We start from the raw sequence: 26,397 nt of genomic DNA, 5'->3' as shown, positions 1-26,397 counted from the left end.
CTAGACTGTTCTGCAATTCCTGTCTCTTTTCTACAGTAGAAGATGGACTTCCCTTTCTGAAGAAAAAAAAATTGTTGGAAAGGTTTGATCTGAACATTGCCCATTGACATGTCCAGGAAAAAGGTCTTGATGACATCTCGTTCAAATGTTTGCTGTCTATTCCAAATAAAACAGTGACCGTAAGTTTCCTTGGCTGTTGCTCTTTGGGATACAGTTTACTAATAATGTCATAAACCCTTGTGAAAAGTGGCATTTCTCAGGAAAATAGTGTCTTTATCTAAGCTGAGTATGGTAGTAAATTAATGAAACTATGCACTATGGTAAACTATGGTAGTAAACTAATGAAACTGCTTATTGTTTGTCTTTCTGAACTCACTTGAGGTACAGTTATACTTGATCTTGTAATTCTTATTTATGTTGAAAACTCTGAAGTATAGATTAGCTCTTTTATGAAAAGCTAAGTGTATGCATGGTAAGCAGAACAGTGCTCTACTGTATTGTAAGATTTGTTTTTTAAGCATGTGGTTAAGTTCCAGCATGTTCAGGTACAATGGTAAACTGTCTTGTCCTGGTAAATGTGCTGAAGTATTTAATTCTCCCTGGTGTTTCAGCAGTAAATTAGTATGCCCTTCTGTTTGCTTGTTCTGACCTGCTCCTAGTTGCATGTTTGTGGCAGCATTTTACAGTTCTGCTGCTGCTAGTGAGGATGCCCAGCAAAGCCAAGTGGAGAAGGAGAATTGCTTTGACACTTTGAAATAAGCTACATATAAATTGCATTCCTTTATTTTAAAATTGACTGCAAATGAGAATAGAGGTCCAGTGCCAGAGCAAACCACTTGAAGACCCTGGGAATCAAGACTGCAGGGGAGAGCACAGCCAGAACTTTTAGATTTTTGGCTTCCTTTCAGCCTACTGGGTAGACTGTTGAGGAACTAGAAAGGGGAACTAGTAGGAAATCTGCCAGTTTCTAGCATGTAGACTAAGTTCCATAGGAGCTTCATCAAAATAGGTCTTTCACTTTTTCTTATTTGACAAATAATTTTTTGAAAGTATTTCTTTGCAGGAAGCAGCTTGGCAGTATGCATTAGTATTTCAACTGTATTTAATGTACTTTAATGTGCATAAGTAGTTGAGACCTAAATAGCCATAAATAGCTAGGACTTAGACAAAAATTCAGATTTTAATCTTGTGAATGAGCCTCTAGGAAAAACCTTAAACAGTGGTGGAGCCTTATAGGCTTTATTGGAATTCTTTGTGAGCAAGGGTCATGTGTATCTACCAAATTTGTAATATTGGTACCTTAGCTTGAAATAAAGCAAGGCATTTATCACTAAGTACATGACTAACTAGTGTGGGTTTGTTCAAAACATAAATTCCAGTTCAGAGGAAAACCGGCGCCTGAATTTACCATTATGCCCACCTTGGAGTTACATGTGACTCTGTCAGGGTTCTGAGTGAGCTTTCTCTGCTTATCAGCTCTGTATAGCAGCCGGCAGCAGGATGACGCTACCATATCTGTTGTACTCGCAGTGGCTAGGTAAGTTCTTTGCACCTTGTGGCACACAGCTACATAAAACTATTTCTAGGACTTGTAAAGTTAGCAAGCCAGACTGCCTCTGATGCTTCAGGCACTACTTACCGCTGGTAGAACTTTTGGGGGGGAAAAGAAGGATGCAACATGTTATGTAATATGTGCTACAAACTGCAAGACCTCCTGGCTGTAACAGAATCTCTAAATAGAAATGTATGTTTCAATTAACGTGCTTAAGTTGCTTTTGCCTAGGCTGTGCTGATAGTTTCTGGTGGATACTGATTTGTTAAATATCTGAAACGCATGGGTTTGTCATGATTAAAACTTGGATGGAAAGGATACAATGGTGCAAGTGGTCAAAAGTAAGAAGGTGACTGTTTTTTTGATGTAGCTAGGACCCGTCGCTATAAATAGTTAGAGAGCTGTAAGCTTTCAAAAAAATACTCAGTTTGTTTCATCCGGTTTATTGGGAAAAAATTCAGATCTATTCCATTAATGTGAGGGGAAAGACTACTGAACAAATTTACCTTCTCTAGTTGACATTGGTACAAAACCTGTATTAAGTTTCTCTGGTCATAGAGCCAAAAGTGCTAAAGCTCTGATTTGCACACCTAGTAAGTAGGCAAACTTGATTGAAACAACGCCAAAACCAGATGCGGGACTGAGGTATACTATAGCAGCATTTTCAGAGGCATGACATGTCATCTGTGCGAAAGAGCTCAATGGTTATACTACTTAGGACCAGCTGTGTTCTGTCTCCCCTCTGTGGGGAGAACACAGCCTGTGTTATGGGAGCTGATGCCTTAGGAAGGGCAGGCCCTTGTTTTCATTGTTGATTAATCTCTGGTTGCGAAGACACCATTGCCTCCAGGTCTCAAAACATTTGTGTATCAGACATGATAACAAATAGATTTCTGATTTGGTGGAGGTACAGAATAGGCATATGGATTTTGTGCTATTAACATTTTTTTAAACTACTGGATTTTGCTTGAAACCACAAATAATTATTCAATCAAAGTTTTTCAGTGTAGCTATTATTGGGCAAAGTTTTGGCATTTTTTTAACTGTCAGTCTGTCCAATCTTTCTTCATGTTTCTTTATAACCACATTGGGAGAGGAAAAAACACTCTCTAGAACTTGTTCTTTTTCCCCCATTAAGTTCATTTTAGAGAACCAGCATTTCACTTTATCTCCTGAAGGCCCAATGTATGCTTCATTGCATTTCTGAATGTTATTGTGAAAAGACCTGCATTTTGATACTTAGAGGAAATAGGAAATGAGACAATATGGGTCTAGCACTGTTACTCCCTTTCCATGTTCAAATAAATGGCATGTTTTTATAACTGGGAGGGGATGAAGCTGGCTCTCACAAGGGAAGTGGTTAGTTCTTACCATGGTGATTTTTGATAAGGGTTTGTTGGGCTACTGTATACTTATTTGCACTTGCTAAAATAACCTATAATGACAGGATTTAAAATTCTTAACCCTTTCTGTGTAACTGCATTGGTCTTTCAGTAGCTGTGAGTGGGCAGCCAAGGAGTAGGAATTGAGAACTCTGCTTTTCCATATTCATACAGCAGCTTGTTTATAATTTTGTGTAGGTGCATGACTGGCTGGCTAATGCTTAACCCAGACATACTAAGCAAGTATGGGAAGTATGTCTTCTGAAAGTGGTGACCTTCCCTGTGGAGAGTATTCAGAGTGTTACAGGCTGTCTATGCAAATGCCTTTTGGTTTTCCAGGACAGGATTACGTGACAGTGTGTTCTTCACTGGCTCTGGGCTGCAGTCAGCCTTGTTCAAAATGTTTCAAAGGCATGTTTTCTTTCTGATGTCTGCATGGGGTTGGGACTCTGTCACCCTTTGCTTGTCCCAGGTTGCCTGACATTTTAATGTAGCAATTAATTCAATGGGTGACATGAGTCTTCAGCTTCTAGTTCACAGTCAGGTCACTCCAGTACCTAGTAAAAGATTAACTTGTTGAGAAAAGTATTTCCATAAACAGTCCATTAGTAAGTCACAAGGTCACACTCGTTTCACATTCAGACTTTCCCCCTGCTATAGTTACACCAGTGTGTTCTGGAAACTAGTTTTTACTTCTGGACTTTTATGTATTATTGTGGTTTCATAATGATTTGAAAAGCACTTGCACACCTCCTTAAAGAAGTGAGACTGAGAAAGCTAGTTACTGTCCCATATTTGAGACGCTGCTGCTGCCATATAAGTTTTCATGGTAAGAAATAAAATTAATGTGACATCTTTAGTGATCACAAATGTTTGCCTAATCTTTGAATATTTTATTAAAATTTAATAAGTTATCTGTGTGTTATAGAAAATGCTTTTTTGTTCTCTTTTTCTTAGGCATTTGTCTAGTAAAGGTCTTTCAGAATAGTATTATTTTGGCTGTAAAATGAGTGTATTGCAAATGTGTTTCAGTGGTGGTGGTTAAACTTTTAAGATGTCTGATCATGCTTTGATTTTACGTGAGTCCTTTTGTAAACTCTGACTATGTGGTAATGCCATTAAACTGGAGCACCTTTTAGCTGCAAGAGGTATGGACATCTTTCCCCCACTTTTTTCCCTTTAAAGGAAAAAAAAAATATATGGTATAGAAAAGTAAATAAAATTAAATGGGGTTATGAAATTGTAATAATCAGACAAATTCTGGGATAGAATTATTACTATGTCAAGTTGTTTCAACTGAAGTTGAAAGTCCTTTTAGAGAAGTCATAGCACAGTGGGTGATCACAAGTGAACCCTTAACTCATAAAGCTGCCATGATGCTCAGACTTCTTGGTAATCTTGTTTAATTTGTTGCTGTTTATCATTTCACGTGCTGAATCAGTGCTGATGAGTTTCTTGGTAGCACCTCAGGGAATTCAGATTTAGTTGTTACTGATTTCCTTTGAGTGGAAGATACTTCCTCTACAACAAGTGGCATAATTTACCCTTTAAGTTGGTTCAGTGAAATCTTGGGCTTTTATTTCCCATATTTTTATGATTTCCATTACTATCACTTCAAGTCCTAGTTTGTGCTTCCTATGTTTAAATATGTTGCTTTGAAAAACAACACTGTGGCTTAGGCTGCACTGATTTTTTTTTTTGTATGGATTCTGATACTAAATCCTCCAACAGATTGTGGAGATAGGGACAACACAATACTGAGATTTCACATATGATTGCGCAAAAAACACCCATGAAACTTGAAGAAAAACTTTATTAAGGGAGATGGGACAATCTCATCTTTCCAAATAAAACTTAATGTTCTTGAACATAATTAGCTCTCCATTTTCCTTTCACTTAATTTTGAATAAAGGCAGTTATGGCTGCTGGCAAATGCATGAAGTCACTTTAAAATCTGTAGGTTGGTCAAATTAATCTAATACAAAGAGTGAGGGATTTGCTTCAGAAGGAATTAAATAATAAAGCACAAGGATAAATACTGTTTTGAACTGTGCAATTTAGATTTTTACTTTCTGAAGATACTTTAACATAATTGTGGATATAGAGAATTACAGAAATCAGTTCTGGATGAGTTTGGCTTTATCAAATCAAAAATGGATTAAATGAGCTGGGTCTCACCTGTGGCTTAAATACTTGCTGGCACTTGAAAAAGGGTCAGAAACCAAAACTTCAAACTAGCAAATTCTTCTTGCTTTGTGTTTTTTGTTGTTGGTTTTTTTAATATCCAGTTGGATTCTCATTCATTGTAGCCTCATTTTTACTGGGAACTTTTTTCCAAAGTAACTGTCATATACCTTATTCAGTGATTTGGTTTTGGTGGGTTGGTGTTTGGTTTTTTTTTTTTGTTTATTTTTTTTTTTGTTTTGTTTTGTGTTTTTTTTTTGTTTTGGTTTTTTTTTTTGTTTGTTTTTTTTGTTTTTTGGTTTTTTTTTTTAATAATAAAGTTTTTAAATATGTTATTGTCTTGTATTGCAGCTTTCTGGGTTGATACACTTCTGTCTAAATGTTCATACAGGAAAGAAACCTCATTTTAGTTACTCAATTATTTTTTTAAATTAATTTTTATTTTTTTACTTACATTTTTAGTAGTTCTGAATTTCTCATGTTGGTATTTGATTTATGTGTTCTCTGGAAAGAAATGTCTCTTCTTTTTGCTTTACTCTGCTGTCTTTAACTAGAATTGCTTATGCTGAAAGTGAAGGTTGGTTTTGAATACAGCTGAAATACAGATTTAGTTATTTACATGTGAAGCCTAAATTTGGAAATGGCTTTGGGAGGCTTTACTTTTTTTATAAAATGAAACTGCACCTTGGATACTTTGATAGGAATTGGAAACCTATTTTAGTGTGAAGGCAGGGAAGGGAACTATACAGGAAAATAGTCACTAGTAGTCTTCCAGCTTTTTCAGAAATGTAGTGCCCTTTTTTTTTTTCAAAATTGACAGTGGGAACAAAGCACCAGAAGAGTGACTTTATTAGCCAGTTTCTCCAAGTGATGTGGTTTATTTTGACTTGTTAAGGAATGAGTACACATTATTAAACGTTATTTACGTAATTACTTTGAAGTTGGAAGTAGTTAAGAATCTTCCAAGAATAATGAAGAAAATTTGCTTTTCTCAAAATACGTACCTTGCTTGAGGTGCTTTTGGTTAAAAATCTGTGATGAGAGCTGGCTTTCATCCACCAATTTGAGCCAATAAGTTTTGGTGGTTTGCTTTTTTTTTTTTTTTTTTTTTTTAATGGATCAGAATCTGTTGTTGTGTGAAGAATTTATGAGATGGTTTTCAAACAGAAATAGAAAATTCAGTCAATGTTAGTTTTAACCTTCCCTTAGAACTCTGAAATAAAATGAAGTGGAAAAGCCCTGAAAACCAGAATAAAACACCCTTGAAAGCAAAGAATTCACTTACTGCCTCTCTAAATTTTAGAGTATTGTGGTGGTCAAATCTAGATGAGATTTCATGAGAAACTGGTAATGAATTGAAGTAAAAACTCATTGATATGCATTAGTTTCAGAAATTCCTGTTAAAACTATAATGCAGAAAGAGTATCTCAGTGAATTAAATGCTCTGAAGTTACTAGGCTTGGAACTTTTAGGTTAGTTGTGAAGTGAAATGACAACACTTGCAAACCATCAATCTGCTGGACCTTTTGTAAGACAAGATGGTTTCTCAGACAGCCTTGAAAATTGTAGTCTATGTTGGTAAAGATTTGTATCCGCCAGCAGGATGTGGAAAGGAAAAGAGCTGGGGCTTGACTTTCCTGAAACTCTGGACCTCTTCAGCATTATCATTTATGGCCTCTTCTTCTGTGTTTGCCTTTGTTGGTGTTTCAGGTGTTTTCAATTTGTTTTTCTTCATTGCACTAATCAGTAGGGAGAAAAGGAGGAACAAAATATTTCTGTGCTTAGGTTCTCTACTAGATTTTGGGAGATGGGCTTATGATTCTGGCTTTTTACCTGAAAATTGTGCTATGCTAATTTGAATAAAGTTGTTCTTGTAGGTGCAAAAATGTTTAGATAACTTTAAAATATAAGATTTAAAATTAAGTGCATAGTCTTTCCTAACTACTCCTATGTCTCAGTTTAAAGCTTAACCAAATTTATTGAATTCTCTTTAATAGTGTCTATTACCAAAAAGGTCCTGGGAAGTACACACATTCTTAAATACCAACATTAATACCAGAATAGCTCTAATATATTTTGATCTTATGACAACTAAACAGTGTTTCACACTAGAAATTGTGATTTTAATAATCAAATCTAGCAGTGAGGGAGTACACATTAGAATATCACAATTTACTTAAAATTGTAATAAATAATTGATGAATATATGGAATGAGAAAAAAAAATTCAGACAAAAATAACATTTTCTTGTCTGCCCCCCTGCCTCATCCCCCAGACACTAGTGGCACCTGTGCATTTGTATTTTAAATAAAATTACATTAAAAAGTTCAGATAACTTGCTTCCCACATTGATCATATTTTTTTTGACAGCACATCCATTCATGGGCTAGATTTCATGATCTTTTTTCTTAGTAAGAACATTGGTTTTAAATTGATGCTGTTACATAAATGTGAACACATCTCTTTGCTTATTGGGTGCTGGACTGAGAAGAGAGTATGATATGCTGTGCTATGGCTGAAAGATATCCATCAGATATGAATAAGTAGCTTACTTTCTAATGTACCGTGAAACGAGAAATAAGTTGTAAATCGGACATCCAGCTGCTAGTTACATAGTAACATCTCCTAAATTAGACTATGTTTTCTTTACTATACCACTTTCAACTGAATGTATTACATGTGAATGACACAAGTTTTCTTTTGCTGTAAAGATAATAACTGTATAGAATCGATATTTGCATTTTGTGAACTGGAAAACTACTTCCCCTAAAAAAAGAAGGCAGATCTAAGGTGTTTTTTCTCCTAGATGAATCTTTAAAATTACTGGTATAAAACTTTTCAGAGATGAATTACAGGTAACAAGTATGTTGCACTATTTTTAGCTTACTTCATGCAGCTGAATCTTTAGCAGATGGTGAGTTTGCTCTCAACTTGATGCAAAGTCAAGAGATAACACAGAGAAGAGTCCCAGTGAGTGTGTTCTGCAGTGCAAGGAAACAAAGTCCTCATCTCCAGTGAAACAGTTCCTGTTGTGTTCTTAACAGCTCTGTTATTGTAAATTGTTTATTACTTAAACAAGCCATCTAAGGAGAAGCTGAACTGTGACATCATGTAAAATTCAGTTCTGTGCTGATCATAACCTTTCAAGTTTATTTAATTATGATGTGCTTCAAGTCAGCTGCTATACTGTGCCATTTGGAATAATTCAGTGCAAAAGTCATGTAAGACAAAGTCACACACACACATTTCCCTCTTCTAGTTTTTGAAACAAACTGCTGTAGTTTTACTTTGGCCATTTTAGTTTTTTTACTGTAATAATCAAATTGGTTTTTAAAACATGCTCAGATATTTTAACAGTGCTTGAAATTAATTTCTATTTTTCAGATATCTGCCTGTCAATAACTGTTTTTTGTAGAATTTTTTGCAAGCTGCAATGCAAGAAGAGAGAAGGGCTTTTTTCTTAGTTAGATAAGAGAAACCGAAAGCACGCAGCTGACTTTGTCAAGATGCTTTTTTGTTCCCTTGCTTTGCAAGAGGAGTCCTCATGAAGCTTTCTTAAACTTTAATTAGAAATTTTCTTTGTCTTAATGCTGTCTCTGTTATGACAAATAACACTTAAATGTGTGTATTGAATTTTCTGTTTGAGAGATTACGAGAATGCATCTTTCTTGATCCGTGTCTGGTCATGTTCTCTCTAGACTTTGGGAAGAGACTGCCTTTTTATTGTAGATTCCTTCAGAAATCTGAGGTGGGTTTTTTGGTTTTATTTATCTTAAATTCTGCTGCCGGCTTCCCTTCATAGCTGAGGTTCCGTTTCCAGTGTGATAATAAACACTAGCACCATCTGAGTACAGTAATCTGTTCCTGTCTGCTTATTAAATGCTGAAAAAGTGACAATCATTTTGATATTTTGCAAAGCAGGAAATTACAAACTTCTTACTCTTTGTCAGAAACTTCAATGCCTAGAGCAGGAAAAGCTACTGAGATTCCAAGGAACATGCTCCAGGACACAAAATGTTTCTATTTTAACTTTACTGTTTGGGAGGAAACTAACTGGACACTTGTTTTGGTTTTTTGATGGGGTTTTCATTTGGGTTTTGTTTTTTGGTGGTGGTGGTGGCTTTGTTTGTTTTTGTTTTGGTTTTTTTTTTTTTTGTTGTTGTTGTAGTTTTTAGTAATTATAATCATCTTCTGATTTCTTCTTGTATAAATTAGAAATAATTTTTTAACATGCCATGGTGCAAATTGACCTTATTTTTAAGATTGTTTTGCTAGTATAGTTGCCCAAGGGAAAACCTTCATAAAGTGGAACTTGCCTTTCTTCTCTTCTGATTTGTATATACATGATAACACTGACAGATGTGTGTGTTGAATGTCTGCTGGCACACACAGCTTTCTTTAGAATTTTAACATAAACTGTAGTTCTACAGTTTCTCCTTTTTCCATCCCCTAAAGGTCAAGTAGGTCACATGGATTTTTCTCTCTGCCAGTTTGATTTGAGTGGGACTTACTCATTGAATAATTCATTGGATAATTCTTAGTGTAGTTTAAATTCAGTAGCATATAATGGCATTTCTGGTTTAACATTTTCTGAACATGGAAATAGTGGAATTTCTTGCATGTTTCTTGTGTAATAATGCTGATAGTATGGCATGAAGTCAAAGACATGGAATATCTTCTGCCTAGAGAAGTCAAAGACCTTTTCAAGAGAAACTTAGTCAAAGCAAAAATAAGGAAAGCAAAGCCTGTACCTGTGGATGAGTGTGTTTTCTCAATACCTCAGGAGGATACCAGAGCACTCTCCTCTTTTTTGACTTGCCTGCAGGAGCAGTTTTGATGGTTACAACTCTTTTAATACTTGCATGAAGGTTTTAGAAGAAACAGGAAGCTCAAAGCCTGTGTGTGCCTTTATGGTAATTTTCTTAAGTTACTGTATTCCCCAGACTACAGTCTTTCTGATTTATAACAGTGGGGATTTGTACACAAAGGTGGCATATATATTCAAATAAATAATGGGCATTTACCTCTAGCATGTATCTTAATGATTTTCTGTACTGCAGTTATTTTCAACTAGGGTTTTTTTTTTTAGTTTTGTGGTATGGTAAGTGAACACTTTTTACTGTTTCTCTGAGGTCAGCTCAGCATCTTTTAAACCTCTTGGGTCATTTCACATGGCATGCCTTCAGTTTCTAGAGTGCAATCTACATATAAACCAATAGATGAAAGAGCAGATAAAAAATCAGATGAATTCATGTGGAGGTATCCTCCTCTCATTCATCACTGAAGCCACGTATTGGCTGGTAAAAGTGGAGATGAATCTAGTGGGAGGAGTTGCTCAGAGTTTGCACTGTGGCTTTATCACAGCACACACAGATAGTTGCAGTTTGACATAGGATGCTGGGCTGGATGGACTTGCAGCTTGGATTTACAAAGATGCTTCTGTGGGGAGATCCCGTGGAGTGACTGACCGTGCAGCTGGGAGCCTTGTGAATGCACAAGGTCTGCAGTTCTCTGTAAGCTCTATTCTTGTGCTTACTCATACTGACATATTTCCTTTCTGTCCTGGAAATGTAGCATTTTCTTCCTATAATAAATAAGAAACAAATGAAGTTGTTACTTTTGGGGGTAACTTCTTGAATAGAAAACAGGAAAAAATGTTAGTATACTTGCTTTCAGTGTTAGACTTTGTAATACATTTAATCTCATGGCTGAAGGTCGTAACTTGTACTGTCTTGCTGGGTTGAGGAGAACAAATTTCTGCTTTTGAGGACTGTTGTTTCTGTTCTGGCAGCTTTATTTTAGTAATAAGACTTTCTTCATCCTACAGAACTGTAGTATTTAGTATGGTAGATCCTATTTCTGCATTTGGAGGATCTTCTCCACTGGAATAAATCTGTCTTACAGTGCATGTGTACTGTAAAAAAATCTTGTTTGTCAGAAGTGTCATCCTGTTTTGTTTTCCTGGGAAATTGTTGGAGAACCACATGAATTAGGTTGGAGATCAAATCCAGACCAACAGTTTTCTGTTTTCTCATCTCCAGCTTAAAGTTTCAAAATGTGTGGTGGTATTTTGGGGTTTGGTTCTGAAGTCAGATCAATGTCAGTAGGGATAAATAGAAATAAATAACTTAGGTAGGGAATAGGAACGCCTTAAACTGACCTCGTGTCTGCAGAGATGGTATATGGAACTGTTTCAACATGTTACCTACCCAAGTTAGGATGGCTTCTGGCCCCTTCTTCCTTTGGATTGGCATAAATAGCTGTTTTTCAGAGCCTGGGTATTACCTAAGGTTTCTAGGCTTGTTACCGCTCTAGTTCTAATGTTAGTGCTTGATCTAAGAGTACTCTACCAGCAAATTCAAGATTCTACTTGCATAAAAATGTTTTAGGTACTTAATTTGATTATTATTATTTAAAAGCTTGGTATGTTTTTTAATGCTTTAAATCATTTTAATCTGTAAATCTTCAATGTTTGTCTGAGGTTGAGATCCATGACCAAATTGACAAAGTACACCCAGGACATTGGCTTTTCTTTAATTGATACAGACTGGAAGAGAGGGATGTAAGAAGAAATGAAATTTGGGTATGCTCCTTAAGTAGATTTGCTTTAAAATGAATACTCTGAAAAACCATTTTCACTTTTTTGCTTTTCATTACACAAATTTTTGAAAGCTGCTTGGTGAAGAAATAAAAAACTTGCAATTTTTACTTTTTCTGTGTTGTCAGCTGGAATAAACTCTCAGTAACCTCTTAGAACCTCCAATTTACACATTTTCCATGTGACATTCAGTTTGATAACATCCCCTGAGACTCATTTCAGCTTTTTTTTTTAAAGACTACATTATAATGCTAAAAATACCTTAATAGTTCTATCACATTCTGCTTGTAAATAGGAAAGTCTAAGAACTTCGTTGCAGCCTGCTGGAAGCTGCTTTATCTGGCAGAAAAAAATGTAGTTCTGATTTTTCTGGTTTGTGATCTAGTTCAATTCTAGTCTGTAGAGTAGACTTTGTGTTGAATTCCCCCTTTATTGTATGAGTACATGATTGAGTTGAAATATTCAGAAGAAAATGGTCAGCTGTACTTGAGTTCTTGAGACAAAGTTCAGCATTCCTACTTAATTGATTTTGTGTTTTCAAGGGAGCTAACTAGGGAAAATGTTGCAATTTTTTATGCATGACAGATTTTAAAAGATGTATTACACATTTTTTTTTCTTAATAGCCTTTAAATATTTTACAGTATATTTAATTTTAGGAAAATGAATTTTAAAAATTGACCTCAGGAAGTAGTTATTTTGAAGTGAACTGCATAGAAAACAAAGCTTTCAACCGCAGCTTCAGTTTGAAATCTTACGCTAGTTTTTTTATGTCAAATCTAAGTGTGCCCTGCCCTGAGAAGGGGAGCACAGCAGTCTTTATGAGTCTAGATGCACAGTGCACTGCTGTAACGACATGTTCTCACAAACACCTGGACTACAGGTGTTTAAGTGTGGCACTTGGCAGTGGCACGGCCTCCAGTCTGTGGTTTGTGTGTTCCATCCAGTGTGAATTTTGTGTCACACTGGTTGCAGTGGCCGTGTTAGGTGGTAAATTAAAAATCAGGAGATGCTCTAGGAGATGAGGGTTGCAATTGTGTTATATCCCTCTAGAGCAGGTAGATGTGTCCATAAACAAGACCACATTTTCTTACTTTTTGTCATTAAAGTGTTAATGTGAATTAATTGAATGGAAACTGTCTGAAATCTAACATTGCTGGGGGGCAGCATTAAAGGTTAGTGCACAGGAAGATCCAGGTAATGGGTAAAACATATCTGTACATTAAAGCAGTACTCATGTTAAAGTTTCCTTGTAGGGAGGAATATATATGATATGCTTGCAGCAGCATTAAAAGTTCTTTCATCTTGCTTTGTAACTTAAAAGAAGTATGAAAATACTGTCCTGTACATAGAGCTTTGTGTAGCAGGCTTTCTGCTTAACATGTTGATTTTTAAAATGTGTTATATATTGGCAGCAACAAAACAGAATATTAAATACTTTTGCTCATGATCCTTTCATAAATGAGACTCTTATACCAAGGATTGACAAAGCACACATGCTTTTCCCATACAGCTTAAACTTGTCCTGAAAGTTATTTTCTTCCTTAACAAACACCACCACCATCCCCAATAAAAAACAAACACAAAACCCCCAAAATATTCCAACTACAGTACATGTAAAATTGAAAATCAAAGTTCTGATACTTGACAAAAACAAAAGCATGCTGGGATGGAAGTTTCTTTTGAACTATTTTAAGTAAATTACAGAAATGTTTTCATTTCCACTGCTGCCTGTATCATATTCACTAATTCCTAATAATGATTGTTGTTAATCAGTTGGTGGAGTAAAACCAAAGTCTTTGTAATTTGACTTTTCCTTATTTTAGATTGCTGATTTCAAATGGGTGGTAGACTGGGCATATTGGTTTTTTAATGAGGCATGCTGAGAACTGTGGAAAAATCATAGTTGAGATAATGAAGTACTTTCAGTTGAGGATGTTTCTGAGTTGACTTCTGAGCTAAAGGTATGAAGGGCCAAATATAAATGAATAAAATGCAGCCACACGAATTAGACTAGTAGTCTCCAAATCTGCACAGTGGGGGAAGACATCTTTAAAAAAAAGGAAAAAAAGGTGAAAGTTGATATATCACTTGATTAGTTTCTGTTGTAGAACAGGTACTTTGGAACCATGAACCTGCATATTTCTCCAGGATTAACAGCTTAGTTAACAAATTAAACTAAAATAAGAAAGGTAGGACTTCTCTGTACAAAGGTACAGTTTTGAAATAAAGTCTGCAAATAAAGACAGTTGAAAACCATGCTGTAAAATTACTTTAGAAGGCTTTCTTAGCAAGCTCAGATTTACTTAATTGAAATTCTAATTTCAGTATGACCTTATTTCTTATGTGTAACAGTGAAATGTCATCTTCCAGACAGATGTTTGTTTATATAAGTTTCTCAAATACATTTCATGAGAAGTTTGAGAAAACCCTGGAACTTTTTTGTTTGTTTGTGAGGTTAAATGATGTTTCAACCAATCAAAAATGTTTGTAATTATTTTAGTTTTGGCATATTGGAAAAAGTTTGCTTTTTATGCATACCTTAATTTTTATTAGTAGAGTTAATGTTATAAAAGCTTTAGTACATTCAGCTTTTCTGGTCTCACAGAAGTACTACACTGTCACTGTAAAGTTCAGGTAAGCCTTAGTGTTTCATGAGCTAACCGCATGTTTTATTTCAAAATTTTAAGTTAATTCTTTTGGATGTGGAGGAGTAGTGAAACAAGGGAATGTTGTCATTACAGTGCATGAATATTTAGACATTATGAACCTCATATGGGAGCATCCCAGCATTCTTCATATATTCAGAATATTCATGAAAGGATTTTGCTTTTATAATTCTAGTATTCAAAATGGAAGCTTAATAACAATGTATAAATTTCAGATAACTGCTCCATCAGGTCAATTAATTTAGATGGGGTAGAGGTCAAACACAACTGTGAGCAGGAGATGGATATTTGAAGGTCACATTGATGAGCTTACATGAGTAGTCCACAAAAGCCTAGTGTATAATATGGCAGAACAAGCACAATGTTTGTCTTTTGGGCTATGTGGGAGAGCAGTTTAAAAATCTGAAAATACACTTGTGTGTTAATGTTTTCTTTTTTTTTTTTTTTTTCTTTAAAGCCAGGAACTTCACAGAGTGCTGCTATCTCAGCTGAAGCAGTGCTTGAAGGTACTTTACAAATGGTTACTAACTGCTTCTTGTCTACAACCTTTCAGGGTCCTTTACCATGGATGAATTTAATGGCAAATCTTAATCAAATTTTTCTTGGTTGCTGGTTCATGGCTTGAAGTCTTTTTTTGCAGTTGTACTTCAACTTTATTGTTGAAAAGTTTGGATGGGCACAGACTTGCTATCAGTTACCTGAAAGATGATCTGAGTTCACTTGGTTTTAAGTGACTAAAGAAAAATACGTCTTAAATGGTAACCGATATCTTAACTTGCCAATAGCGTAAAGAAAATCAAAACCTTTTGTCTTGAATGTTGACAGTCAATTTCTGATGAAGCAAGAAGTTTAATGGGCAGATAGTTATAAAGAAGGATCAGTCATCATGCACTTTTTGAAGTACTAATTACTGCATTTATGATGATTGCCAGTATTAAATATTTAGATCAAATCCCAGGTAAAGCTAAACTTGAAGTGCATAATTTTTCTGCTTCTTAGGTTCTTTTTTTAAGGGTAAATAGATGAGAGAAAAATATTTATAATTGAAAACATGCTTCCTCTGCCTGAAGTGTATATATATCTGTATATTCCTGTGCTCCAAATAATTGGGTTGTCATGAAACACACTGAAAATACCTTTGTCTTATAAGCAGTAGTTTTCTCAACGAGAAAGTAAATGAGCTCTTTTGTAATCATACTTCTTTGTGGCTTCAGCAATGTGAGGCTTTTCCTTCAAAGACAAAGATTATTTCTTCTTATGTGCCTGTGGGTTAGGATAAATGAAGAAGCTTTTGTAAAGTTACTTTAATGTAATACCTATCCATGGTAATAAAGCAAGCAGTGAGTGCTGATGTTAGTGTTTTTTAAATAAGTATTTTAGAGATTTTTTTTTCAGTTCAATTGTTTAACTTCTTATAGTTGTTTGAACTCCTTTGTATGCCCATGAGACTTGTGTTCCATGAATGCCTGTGTTTATTCCTGTTTATATGTTTCGTGTTCTTCACAATTTTTTTTTCCTCCTTCTCTGATTCTTCTGAATTAATAAAAATAAAAGGTAAATTTAACTACTCTGATTAATTAATAATGTATGAAAGTTTGAGTTATTATTGTAACTTCTTCCCAGCCAAACCCCATGGTCCCCAGTTACCTTTGTGAGGAGATCTCAGAATGTAGTAATTAGTCTTACTCAGTTGTGGTGCTGATTAGAGAGGACAGTAAAATATTAACTATCCAGTTCTGGAAAGCCTTCCTCCATTCCTCTTCAAAAGTGTTTTTAACAGCAGTAGGAAATTGTTCAGCTTTCTGACAACTGTACATACAGGTGACATACAAGTTACTCATGTTACTTAGTGTTCATTACTTGTTTTAAAATGTTATTATTTATATTCAATGTATTTTGTGATCTCAAAGTCCTGTATGAGGTCAGAGACAGATTTGTTCCAACTACATTGTAGTTCCAGCTACACTGTAAGCAGAAACCAGAATGTTTGAATAAAGCAGTAGTGGGAGATGATTAAATGTCAGTGTATATCTGGGATTGTTCCACAGTGTGGTTTATTTTTTCCAATAGGTCATTTTAATCTTTTTGTACTGCCTTATGCATTGAGTGGCTTTCAGTGTGCAGAGTTGTGCTGTAATCAGTAAAGTGATGGTATTATAAGAATTTTTGCTAAATAATCACTCCACACAATCCTGGAGGAAAGATAATATTTCTTAAAGCAGGCAAACATGGGAATACTAAAAAGTGCTTGAGTCAAAAATTGCCAAAATAAATGCAAGAAATTACAAGTAGCCAAAGTGTTTTCTGGTGGACTGCTGAAAGGCAGAAGTGAAGGTGCCACCCACAGCTTCCTCTACAACATTTTGAATTCACATTAAGTGAATGCTATCTGATGATATTCTGCATGAAGTGCAATTTACCTTCTCCCTCCTCCATCCCTGCCCCCAGTCTCCACTTTCTTCTTTTTCTGTGATTAATGGAGCCATAGGTTTAGAGAACTCAGGATGGTGGTCAGAGTGGGATGCAGAAAGTCAGTGTGTAGAGCTGTACGTTCTGAGCACCGATTTTTATAAGCAGAAGGATAACAGTTCTTGTTGGCCCACAGAACCTTGAGGTTGGGAATAGTCTGCTGGCAGTCAGTGTGCTAACTGAAATCTGAACATAATTAAGCATCTTTATTCACCACTAGGATCTCTTTAAGACTTAGCACTTCATCTCAAATACTTCATGAACATGGTCTTAGAAGGACCACATATATGTCACTACAGAAAAATTAATTAGTTTTGCTGGTTTCATTTTTTAAAACTGTTTCACAGATAGGAAAACTGATACCAGCTGACCTAATAGCTCTTACTCTTACATTATCCCTCAAGTACTGTATAAAGCTTCCTACTGCTTCTAATTCCTCTTGTATGGTGTGTCTTGATGAAATCAGACTATTCTTTTTCATATACTAGCATGTTTTGTGTAAGTGCAGTATTTATCTACATAATTAGATTCTGATACATCTTTCTAGATCGATGTAATGTTATTTTTCTCTTTTTATGGAGGGGTGCCCATGTTATTAGCAGTCGCTTGTGCACACTAGAATGTATTGTGCCTAGGAGTCTGGGATTAAATGGTTAATCGGAAAACTTGAATGCGAAGGTTTTCTTTCTGATCAAATGTGACTTGCACGGAACAGTGTCTTTCCTCAAGTCACTGATGACAAGGACTCTTGTGTTATGCTTTCACACTGCAATGTGAATGAGTCTGCAATTTGTAACTAAATTTTTAAGAAATACTGAAGATACTCATTTCCTTTACCCAGACCCACATCATACGGAAATGAGCTCATTACATTTTTACTCTGATAATATGCAATTTCTAGTTAGCTTCAAGATTTACATTTCGTAAGGAGCATGCATTGCTATAAATTAAAAGCTTAAATGCATTGTTATAAGTAAGGTGGGAAAGCAGCAAAGTTTTTAAATAAAATCTCAGGAACCCGCTGAAGATTATAAGAAACAATGATAGATTTTTAAGTAGTATACTTGCTGTCCTATATTGACTTTCTTGTTTTGTTATAGAGCCTTGATTCATTATTATGAAAAATATTTTTATTGCTTGCTGACTGCACAGTTTTTTATTTTTTTAATTTTTAAAAATTGTCTCACTAAACACTCTCTTCCTCATCTGCTAAGACTCCTATACTTATTTTCTCTTTATTCTGTAGATTTTAAAGAAGACAAAAAAGGAGTTTCTGAGGCTGTATCATTTTTAGCCATATGCTCACAGAAGTTTTAAATGCCTTTTCCTCTGGTTTTTTTGTTTTTGGGTTTTTTTTGCTTTGTTTTGTTGGTTTTTTTTGTTTGTTTGTTTGGTTGGTTTTTTTGTTTTTTGGGGGGGGTTGGGGTTTTTTTGGGTTTTTTTTGGGTTTTTTTTTGTAGTTGCTTGTTGTTGTCTTAAAAAAAAAAAAAAAAAATTTGCGATATAGTAGCTTCTGTCATTAAAGTGGCTGTAGTTACTGTATGGTTGGCCTGTGGTTAGGTTAGCTGTCAGATACCACCAAAAGGTCTCATTGTTCCAAAGGAAACTACCCTGTTCAGCACAGAGCACTCCATACCTGCAAAGCCACTGTGTATGTGAGCATTAAGGATCTACAGAAGCTAAATCTGGATCTTCATGGTGAGAGTCAGGTCCCCTGTAGCTCTCTGCTGATAGAAGATAACCCTCTTCAATTTGTATCTACCATAAGTGGTTGGGGCTGCTAGGGTTGTATTTTTTTCACCCAGCAGTTACTCAGAATAGGCTTGCAAGGAATTTTTTATGTTATTTCTGCATTGTAGGAAAACTTCTTGTGACAGTCAGAAATCTCTGTGGAAACATTTAGTCCGCTTTAGCCTTTGAGCAAAATTCAGCGTATGCATGAATCTTCAGAGCACTAGGCCTTTTTGAATGGGTCTGACTGTCAGTGAGCGAGACATACCTCTCTTTAGCAAGTTCAGTACCTCTTTAGCATAGCTTACTTTTTTATATCATGATATCATACTAATGATATAAATTCCCGGTGTGACTTGGACTGATAAATATATAGACAAGAAATACGAAAAGAGGAAATAAAATAAAGCTTAAACTTTAAAAAATAAGTACCAAATAACAGAACATAAATTGAAAAACCAAATTGGGTTGCTTAGAATACTAGGGGCCTGCTTCATGATTTCTGATTGCCACTTCAGTATAACTAATTGATAACAATGATAATTAGTTGTAATTGTCAGCAGTGTATGCTAAGAAACAAATATAACCCTGGTGAGAAATAATGGTTATCATGAAAGCATGTCAGTCAGATAATTCTTCAGAAGAGAGCAGGAGGAGTCCTGTTAAATTTCATTCTGCATCCCTGGTCTCCTTCTGTGAGGCTAGAATAACCAGTCATTAAGACCTAAAATTTATAGAGGATGTTATGTTTGTTTTCTAGAAATAATATATATATAAGCCTTCAGTTTTTTAATTTGCTTTCTTTCATTGTTTATTTTTATGATCATATTTTGCTGAGAGAACTTTCCAGCAGTAATCTCTGAACATTTGTTATCTGCTGATAATTCTGCCATTTTGAACAGCGCCAAGACATTCTATTTCTTTTCTTATTTGTAACTATTACAGAAATAATTTAGTAACTTGTAGCTTTTAAATTCTACAGAGCTTATCCTGTCCAAGTTACTTGTTTGTATCCTATTTCCACCATTTTCATTGAAGGTGTGCAGGTTTATCTGCTTAACCCTAGTATCTTAAGGTGATTCAAAGCATAATTTTTTGGTATGAAATATCTGATGTTCTCTGCTGGCAACAGGGGAGTAAAATTGGCTAAGAAACTCTTCATCCCAGAGTGCAATATGTGTAGAGATGTTTAACTCCTCTCTGACAGTCACTTAATATACAATAAGAAATTTTAACTTTAAAAAATAGGACAGGCACTTGAAGCAGTAGGATATGTACCTGACATATTGACATATAAAAATAATTTCCATTGAGAACTTTGTTTAAGGGCTTTTTTGGGTTTTACCCTACCTTTAATTCTCATCTTTCTGTTAATGGCTTCTGACTTCTGCATCAGCAAGGGCCATATCTTCTCTGACCTGATCTTCTCTATGTGTTGGCCAATCACATTTCAACTAGTACTCCTAATTTGAGCTAGGACAGCCTTGATGAATCTGGGGTAAAAGATCAGTTTGGTGCCTAAGAGATTAAACTTTATTCTAGAAGTGAAGAATTTGATTATGTTAAAAAGGGAGTTGACTTACGTGATATACAACAAGTAAAAACTTGTTCTTACACTTAAGTAAGAGCTAGAGGATGGCTCTGGTGGGCTAACCTGGGGGAAAAGAATCCCTAACACCTATGTGTGAGATCTTATAACTTGGTGCAGATGAACTAATCATATAGCTGTCAGTGAGCACTTCTGTTCAGTCTTTATAATGACATTACTGCTGTTTTTGAAGTAAGGCCCAGTGCTATGTTGCACCACGATGGGGACAAGACTTGCATATTCTCTTCAGCTGGCATAACATGAACTGGGCATACTGGGTTCTACTCTCTGCTGGAATGCTGAAGTTTGTCATACAGTAATAAGTATATGAACCTTTATCAACTCATTTTGGGTATATTAAGCAAAATTCATAATTAAAATAATTAAACTACATAATTATTATTTCCTTTGGGTCTCTTGTATCAATATAAATTATCTACCTCTTGGAAGTCCTAGAAATTCTGTTCAATAATGACATAAACTTTAAAGGTATTAAAGTGCCAGCTTATCTCTGTAAAGCATTTAGGATGGAAATGTAGAGTCCGAGAGATCATGTAACACCTGTGTGTACACCCTGATCAATCTGGACTGCGACTGGCTGACTAAATAATTACAGAAAAAATTAGAGAGTCCTAGGAACTTTCTGTTATACTGGTGAGAGATGTCTGATAGTTTTTTTTAAGAAATACACAGGAACTAAGCCCATTTCATTAGCTTTGTAGCAAGTATCTATTGCAAACGGAGGCTGTTGTTTCTCGTTTTGTAGGAGAACTAATTTTCCATGGCTACTGAGTAATGTGTCTCAAAGGATTAACTAGGTGGTTTCAGAGCAAGAAATAAAACAAATGTTTTACATAGGTGAATTTTACTTCATAGGAGCTAGAAAATCTGTGCAGGAAATCAACCTCTGTATGTTCTGACATCCCTCTTTGGAGTTTTGAGCCTTCATCACTGAGGCTCAGAGGAAGGATGATCCTTCCTGACCAGGGCCTGTGAGGTTCCACTGAAGGGAATGGCTCAGTCTGTGTAGTTAGAGCTTTGATTGTGAATATTGTCCTGTTAGCAGCGAAATACTCTCTTTGACAATCGCACATTTTGACATACCAGCCTTCAAGGGAGTACTCTTAACAGAATAATACAAGTAAATTTCACACTTCTATAACATCCAGCTAAGGTCTCTGTAACTATTTTAGGAAGCCAAGTACTTTTGTCTCTAGGAAGTAGCACCTTCAATTCTGTTAAGTGGCAGTTACTGCCATTTAATACCAGGTTAAGTTCCCTGTGAAGTTGTTCATAGTATGGGCCATACCTTTTGATTTGTTAGAATGGATTCATATGGTTAGATGATGAATGTCAGCAGTAGCACATCATCAGGAGAAGGAACAAGAGACTTGATAGGAGGTCAGACCATGGCTTGTACATCTTGCTCTGTTTTTTATTTACTAATCTTGATTTTATTAGAAGTACTTAATGGCAGAAGAGAAACTGTGAGTAGTGCTGGAACTGTGGAAAGAATTTACCTAACATACTAGTAGCTGACCTCCTCAGTTCAGGGAATGGCTAACTCTTGTCCCTGTTCTTCACATTGAGCACTGCTTCTATGTGCCATGCCTCCTGGCTGGTGGCCAACTAGCCTAGTGTTCTTGGGACCTGTTGAGGCTTGGATTGCATTTAGCTGGGTGACCATATTTTTAATTCTTGCTTAAGATCCTCAAAACGAGATCTTTATATCCCATCTAAGGTCACTTCCAGTTGTGATTGTTACAATAGATAGCATTTTTATTGGACAGATTATAAAATGTCTGCTGTATTTGTTCTTTCTCATCTGGTGCTCTTCCATCACACCTGTTGCTAACTCCATTGATTGTTCTGACACAGCTGTTTTGTGACCACTTTTATTCATAATGTTTCTTCTGGTTCCCCATGGTTTGACCACTGCTCATATGCAAGTTACTTTTGCTAAATTTCTTCAGGCAAAAGTTTAAAAGAAAAAAAACCCAAACAACTCAGCAGCTAATAATTTTTCTCCTTGCTATGACTGGGTACTTGTTTATAGCAAATAGAACTTTCTTGCCCTTTATTGGTGAATTGACTTCTATTTCAGAGCTTGCATTTTTCCTGTCTTCCTGCTGCTAATAAAATGTGGTCCAGTCTGGCTATTGGATAAAGGTTTTTTACCCATATAAGATAGCAGAGAAGCCAAGACATCTAATTGTTGAGAAGTACAACCAAATGTACAATTGGCAAATGAACTGGAGCTACAACTGAGCTTTCATATGCCATTATATACTTTTGTAAGAAAAACACTTGCACAGAATTAGTACTGAATTCACTAAGCTCTTAGAAGTAAAGTTTGCTTATGTACTTCACCATAGTTCACGAAAATAGCATGTGTAATGAATACCTCAGTATAAAATACTGAGTCATTGATCCATAGAAAACAAGTTGTTAAGGATCTAGCTACTCAATTGCTGTTTGCAGGTCTTCAAAATTAAGACACAGAAATGAAGGACATTTTGCTTTCTCTGGTGCGTAAGACGTTGCAGTGATTGTTTCCATGCAGTGTGTTAATCTTACTATATTGAGATTTGTAGTTCATGAAACAAATAATCCAAAGTTAGTAATGGAATTATTAAAGTGTAGATCAGTGATCTTATGCATTAAACTTCATTAAACTGTTGACCTTGCTCAGTACTCTAGAACTCAGTTTAGACCGGTTTCTTTGGAACTTCTTGACTATTAATACAGCAGCTGATGTCTGTTGGTTTGAAAATACCAATACAAAGAATTCAGAAGATCCTTGGAGTTTACTTAAGGAGGAGGAAGGCAAAGTTAAAAAGTTAAAATTTATCAGAAAAAAAAGTGTATTTTATATTTTTTTCTTTGATTCATGAGAAGCTGAAACATTTAAGAACAAAATCCTTGCTTCCTAATGAAGCAGAGGGTGGGCTGTTGAGAAATGTAAGGCTCTCCTGGTTCAAGCATGTTCTCTGATGTTTGTTTTTAGCTTGCTCATTAGCTTTGCACTGTGATTCAAATAAAACACTACCTGAGAGTCACTTAAGTATGTGGCTATCAAAAGTAGATGCTGCTCTGTGAAGATCAAAATACTCTGTACACTGCAGGATGAAATGGAGGTGGAATATGCTCTGGATTTCTTGTTTTTACTTTGTGCTGAGGTACAGTGATCTAGATACTAGCAATCTAGACATTGCTGTGTAGAAAAACATCAACTTGCCTGGAATAGATGAGGGAGTTTGCTTAAGATGTAAAAAACGCACAAAAAACCCAAACCCAGAACCATGCAGGTTCAGGGTCACAAGATGAGGGTATCTTGCAGTATGTAGGAGTTTGGTGCAGTCACGGGAAAATTTTTTTTTCCACAGATCCAGTAGGTGTGAATATTCTAATGATTATTTTTGTCAAGGCTTGAGTTAAAATATAAAATATGAAGTTGTTTTGATCACTTAAGTTGTGCTCTATAAGTAAAAAGAAATATATATATGGGTATACATACAACTTAAATTCTGCATGAGATAACTGATCTACTAAGCAAAAGCTTTCAGACACAGTTGGTCTTTCCCACCTGCGTGTAGAGAAAGCACAAGAGTTCTTTGTGCAGAAAAGAGTAGATCGGTTTAGCTGTCACATGAGAGGAAGATAGCTGCTTCTGCTTTTTAGAGAACAAGCAGAGATTGTAAAGCCTCTACTGTTGTATTACATTGTTCATGAATTCAAGTCCAAGGGCCTCTAAAAGACTTTTTTTGTATCAGTTGGGAAGTTAATCATGGTTATATGAACAAATGAAATACTGTGTCGTTCTTTCACTGCTCGTGTGGTGTTTTCTGTCTAGTATATGAAGTATTCATGCAACTGAGATGGTTCATGCCATGAAATAACTAATATTAAAAAAATAATGTTTTAACTTGCACCTGTATTACTGCAGAGCTGTGTTCTTATCAAATATTTTTTGTCCTTGAACAGATTTTTTTGACTGAGGGAAAAAAAAATACTCTTTTTACACAGTGATTTCTTCCACATTTGAAATTTGCACATTTTTTCATTTGGACTCTACCTACTGCTATAATATCTTTAGTTTTCATTAATTATCACTACTTTTCTCTCTGTATCTAGAAGGCAATGTTATGGAATTCATTTGCATTACTTTTAAAATTAAGCAAGCATGAATGCTTAACCTCCGAAAAAGCATTCATTCTTAGGTGGATTGTGTTTCTACTTATAAACATTTTTAAATCCTTAATCACTAGAATCACACAGTTCTGCATATCTAAAATCAGTTCTTAGCAGAGGATTTATAAGTTAGCTTGAAAGAAAATATATTTTCTTTACAATGTCCATCTGCTTATTACAGTTCAGCACTGAACAGGAAGTATTATTTCCTGACTCAGAATCCTTTGTTTCCTTTGTCTCTACAATGAGAAGAGAAAAAAAAAAATAACAGTATTCTCCTTCTGACCTGCAAAAACTTCTCATTTTCTTTAAAGCATATTTATTTGTGATAAATGACCTCAGTAGTACCATGCTGCTGAAGATAGGAAATGTAATTTTAATTAAATAAAATTGTATCATTTTATTGCAATTAATATTGAAGGGAATGTATTTTTAGGTCATCATACAATACATAAATGCAGTTGTCAGTGCATGGTTAAATGTTTTAGAAGCTGAGATTGCATGGAAGAAAGCAGTGCTTGTAGCTAAATTATTATATACTCTCCCTCTTTAAGTTGTGATTTTATTTTTGGAATAAAATCTCATTCTGACAGTTGGCTTAATCAAGCTTGCTTATTTTGAAAGAGCACTGGCTTCAAGAAGATGGGTGGGGATCATGTGCTGCTGCTTAAGAATGTGGTTTTCTTGGTGATTTAGCAGATAGCTCAAGAGAATCAGGAAATCTTCCAGACTGTTCATATTTGTTTTTCAGTGTCTGACAGTATTTCTTGCCTTTTTGTTGTTGCCAGCAATTACAAGGAACTATTTTGCTGTAGGTGAAAAAGTACAAGCCCAGATGGATTAAATTTTCATTTTACAGATATGAATTTGCTGTGAATTTTGCTGTTACTATAGCTGATTTTAAGAGCTCTTGAATCATTAGTCACTTGGAAATAACTCACAAGGCCACTAGCCTTAATTTTGTGACTTCTGTGTCTAGTTTAAATACAGCTTAGGCCAGGTTGGATGGGGCAGCCTGGTCTAGTGGGAGGTGTCCCTGCCCACAGTGAGAGGCTCAGAACTAGGTAATCTTTAAGGGTTCTTCCAACCCAGGCCATTTTATTATTCTCTGATACTTACTGTGTATTAGATTACGAGTTGTCTGTTTTTGAGTAGAGTTAATATATGAAGAGGCACTAGATACATAGTTTCATGCTTGTGCATCCTATGATTATGGTAAATTTTCATCTTTAATTAATATAAATTTTGTAAATTATTTTAAAATGGAGAAAGGAATGCATGAACCATTGCAACATTTGTGAAACCTTTGATGAATGGCATGACATTACATAGAAGGTAATTTTTGTATTAGTTTTGTATTTGCCAAGATTTTTACTGGGTGTTCAGTGCTACAAGCAGTGCACACATTTTAAAGAAATATCCCTCTAAACAGGTATTCTGCTTCAAATTACAGAATAAGAGATTAGCTGTAACTCTTAAAAGGCTTCTTGCAGTCTTGTGGAAATAATGTTTTAGCAGCTGCATTGTAAGGAGAGGGATAGTAGGGTGGCACAAAGTTTAAGAACGCTGTGTGCATTATATTTCAACTGAAATTAATTGAGTTGATGACTTTTTTTTCTTTGCTGTAGTTGTGACATGGAGAATAAAGAAACCCTTAGGGGGTTGCAGAAGATGGATGACCGCCCAGAAGAGCGCATGATCAGGGAGAAACTCAAGGCAACATGTATGCCAGCCTGGAAGCATGAATGGCTGGAAAGAAGAAGCAGAAGAGGCCCTGTGGTAAGTGGCACTGATGGAAGGACAGTATCTGTAACAGCTATTACACATAAAAATCACTTAAATTGCTTTCTATTAGAAACCTCTTTTTCTTAACAGTTTGTCGGCTCTTAATTATGGTTCTCCTGTCTGTTTCCTACGCGGTGTTTAACAGGACAGCGTGGCTGACTGAATTCCATGTCCCGCGGTTGTTGCTGTTTATTTTTAAGTGAAAGCGTTACCGGGGTGCTGCTCCGTGAGCCGTCACGTACGGCTGCGG

The 26,397-nt window shown here is 35.5% G+C and overlaps 1 protein-coding gene across 1 annotated transcript in view; it reads left to right on the top strand.

Moving 5' to 3' along the window:
* The window catches only part of MAP3K1 (mitogen-activated protein kinase kinase kinase 1), a 57,705-nt gene that overhangs the window by 8,493 nt on the left and 22,815 nt on the right, over nt 1-26,397 (top strand). Inside the window, exon 2 of the mRNA XM_053932347.1 lies at nt 25,991-26,141. Coding sequence (XP_053788322.1) covers nt 25,991-26,141 — 151 coding nt within the window. The remainder of the gene's footprint in view (nt 1-25,990; nt 26,142-26,397) is intronic.

Source organism: Vidua chalybeata, chromosome Z (genome assembly GCF_026979565.1).
Source record: "Vidua chalybeata isolate OUT-0048 chromosome Z, bVidCha1 merged haplotype, whole genome shotgun sequence".
Classification (NCBI taxonomy): Eukaryota; Metazoa; Chordata; class Aves; order Passeriformes; family Viduidae; genus Vidua; species Vidua chalybeata.
Note: the sequence above shows the minus strand (reverse complement) of the source record. Positions and strands in the feature narration are given on the sequence as shown.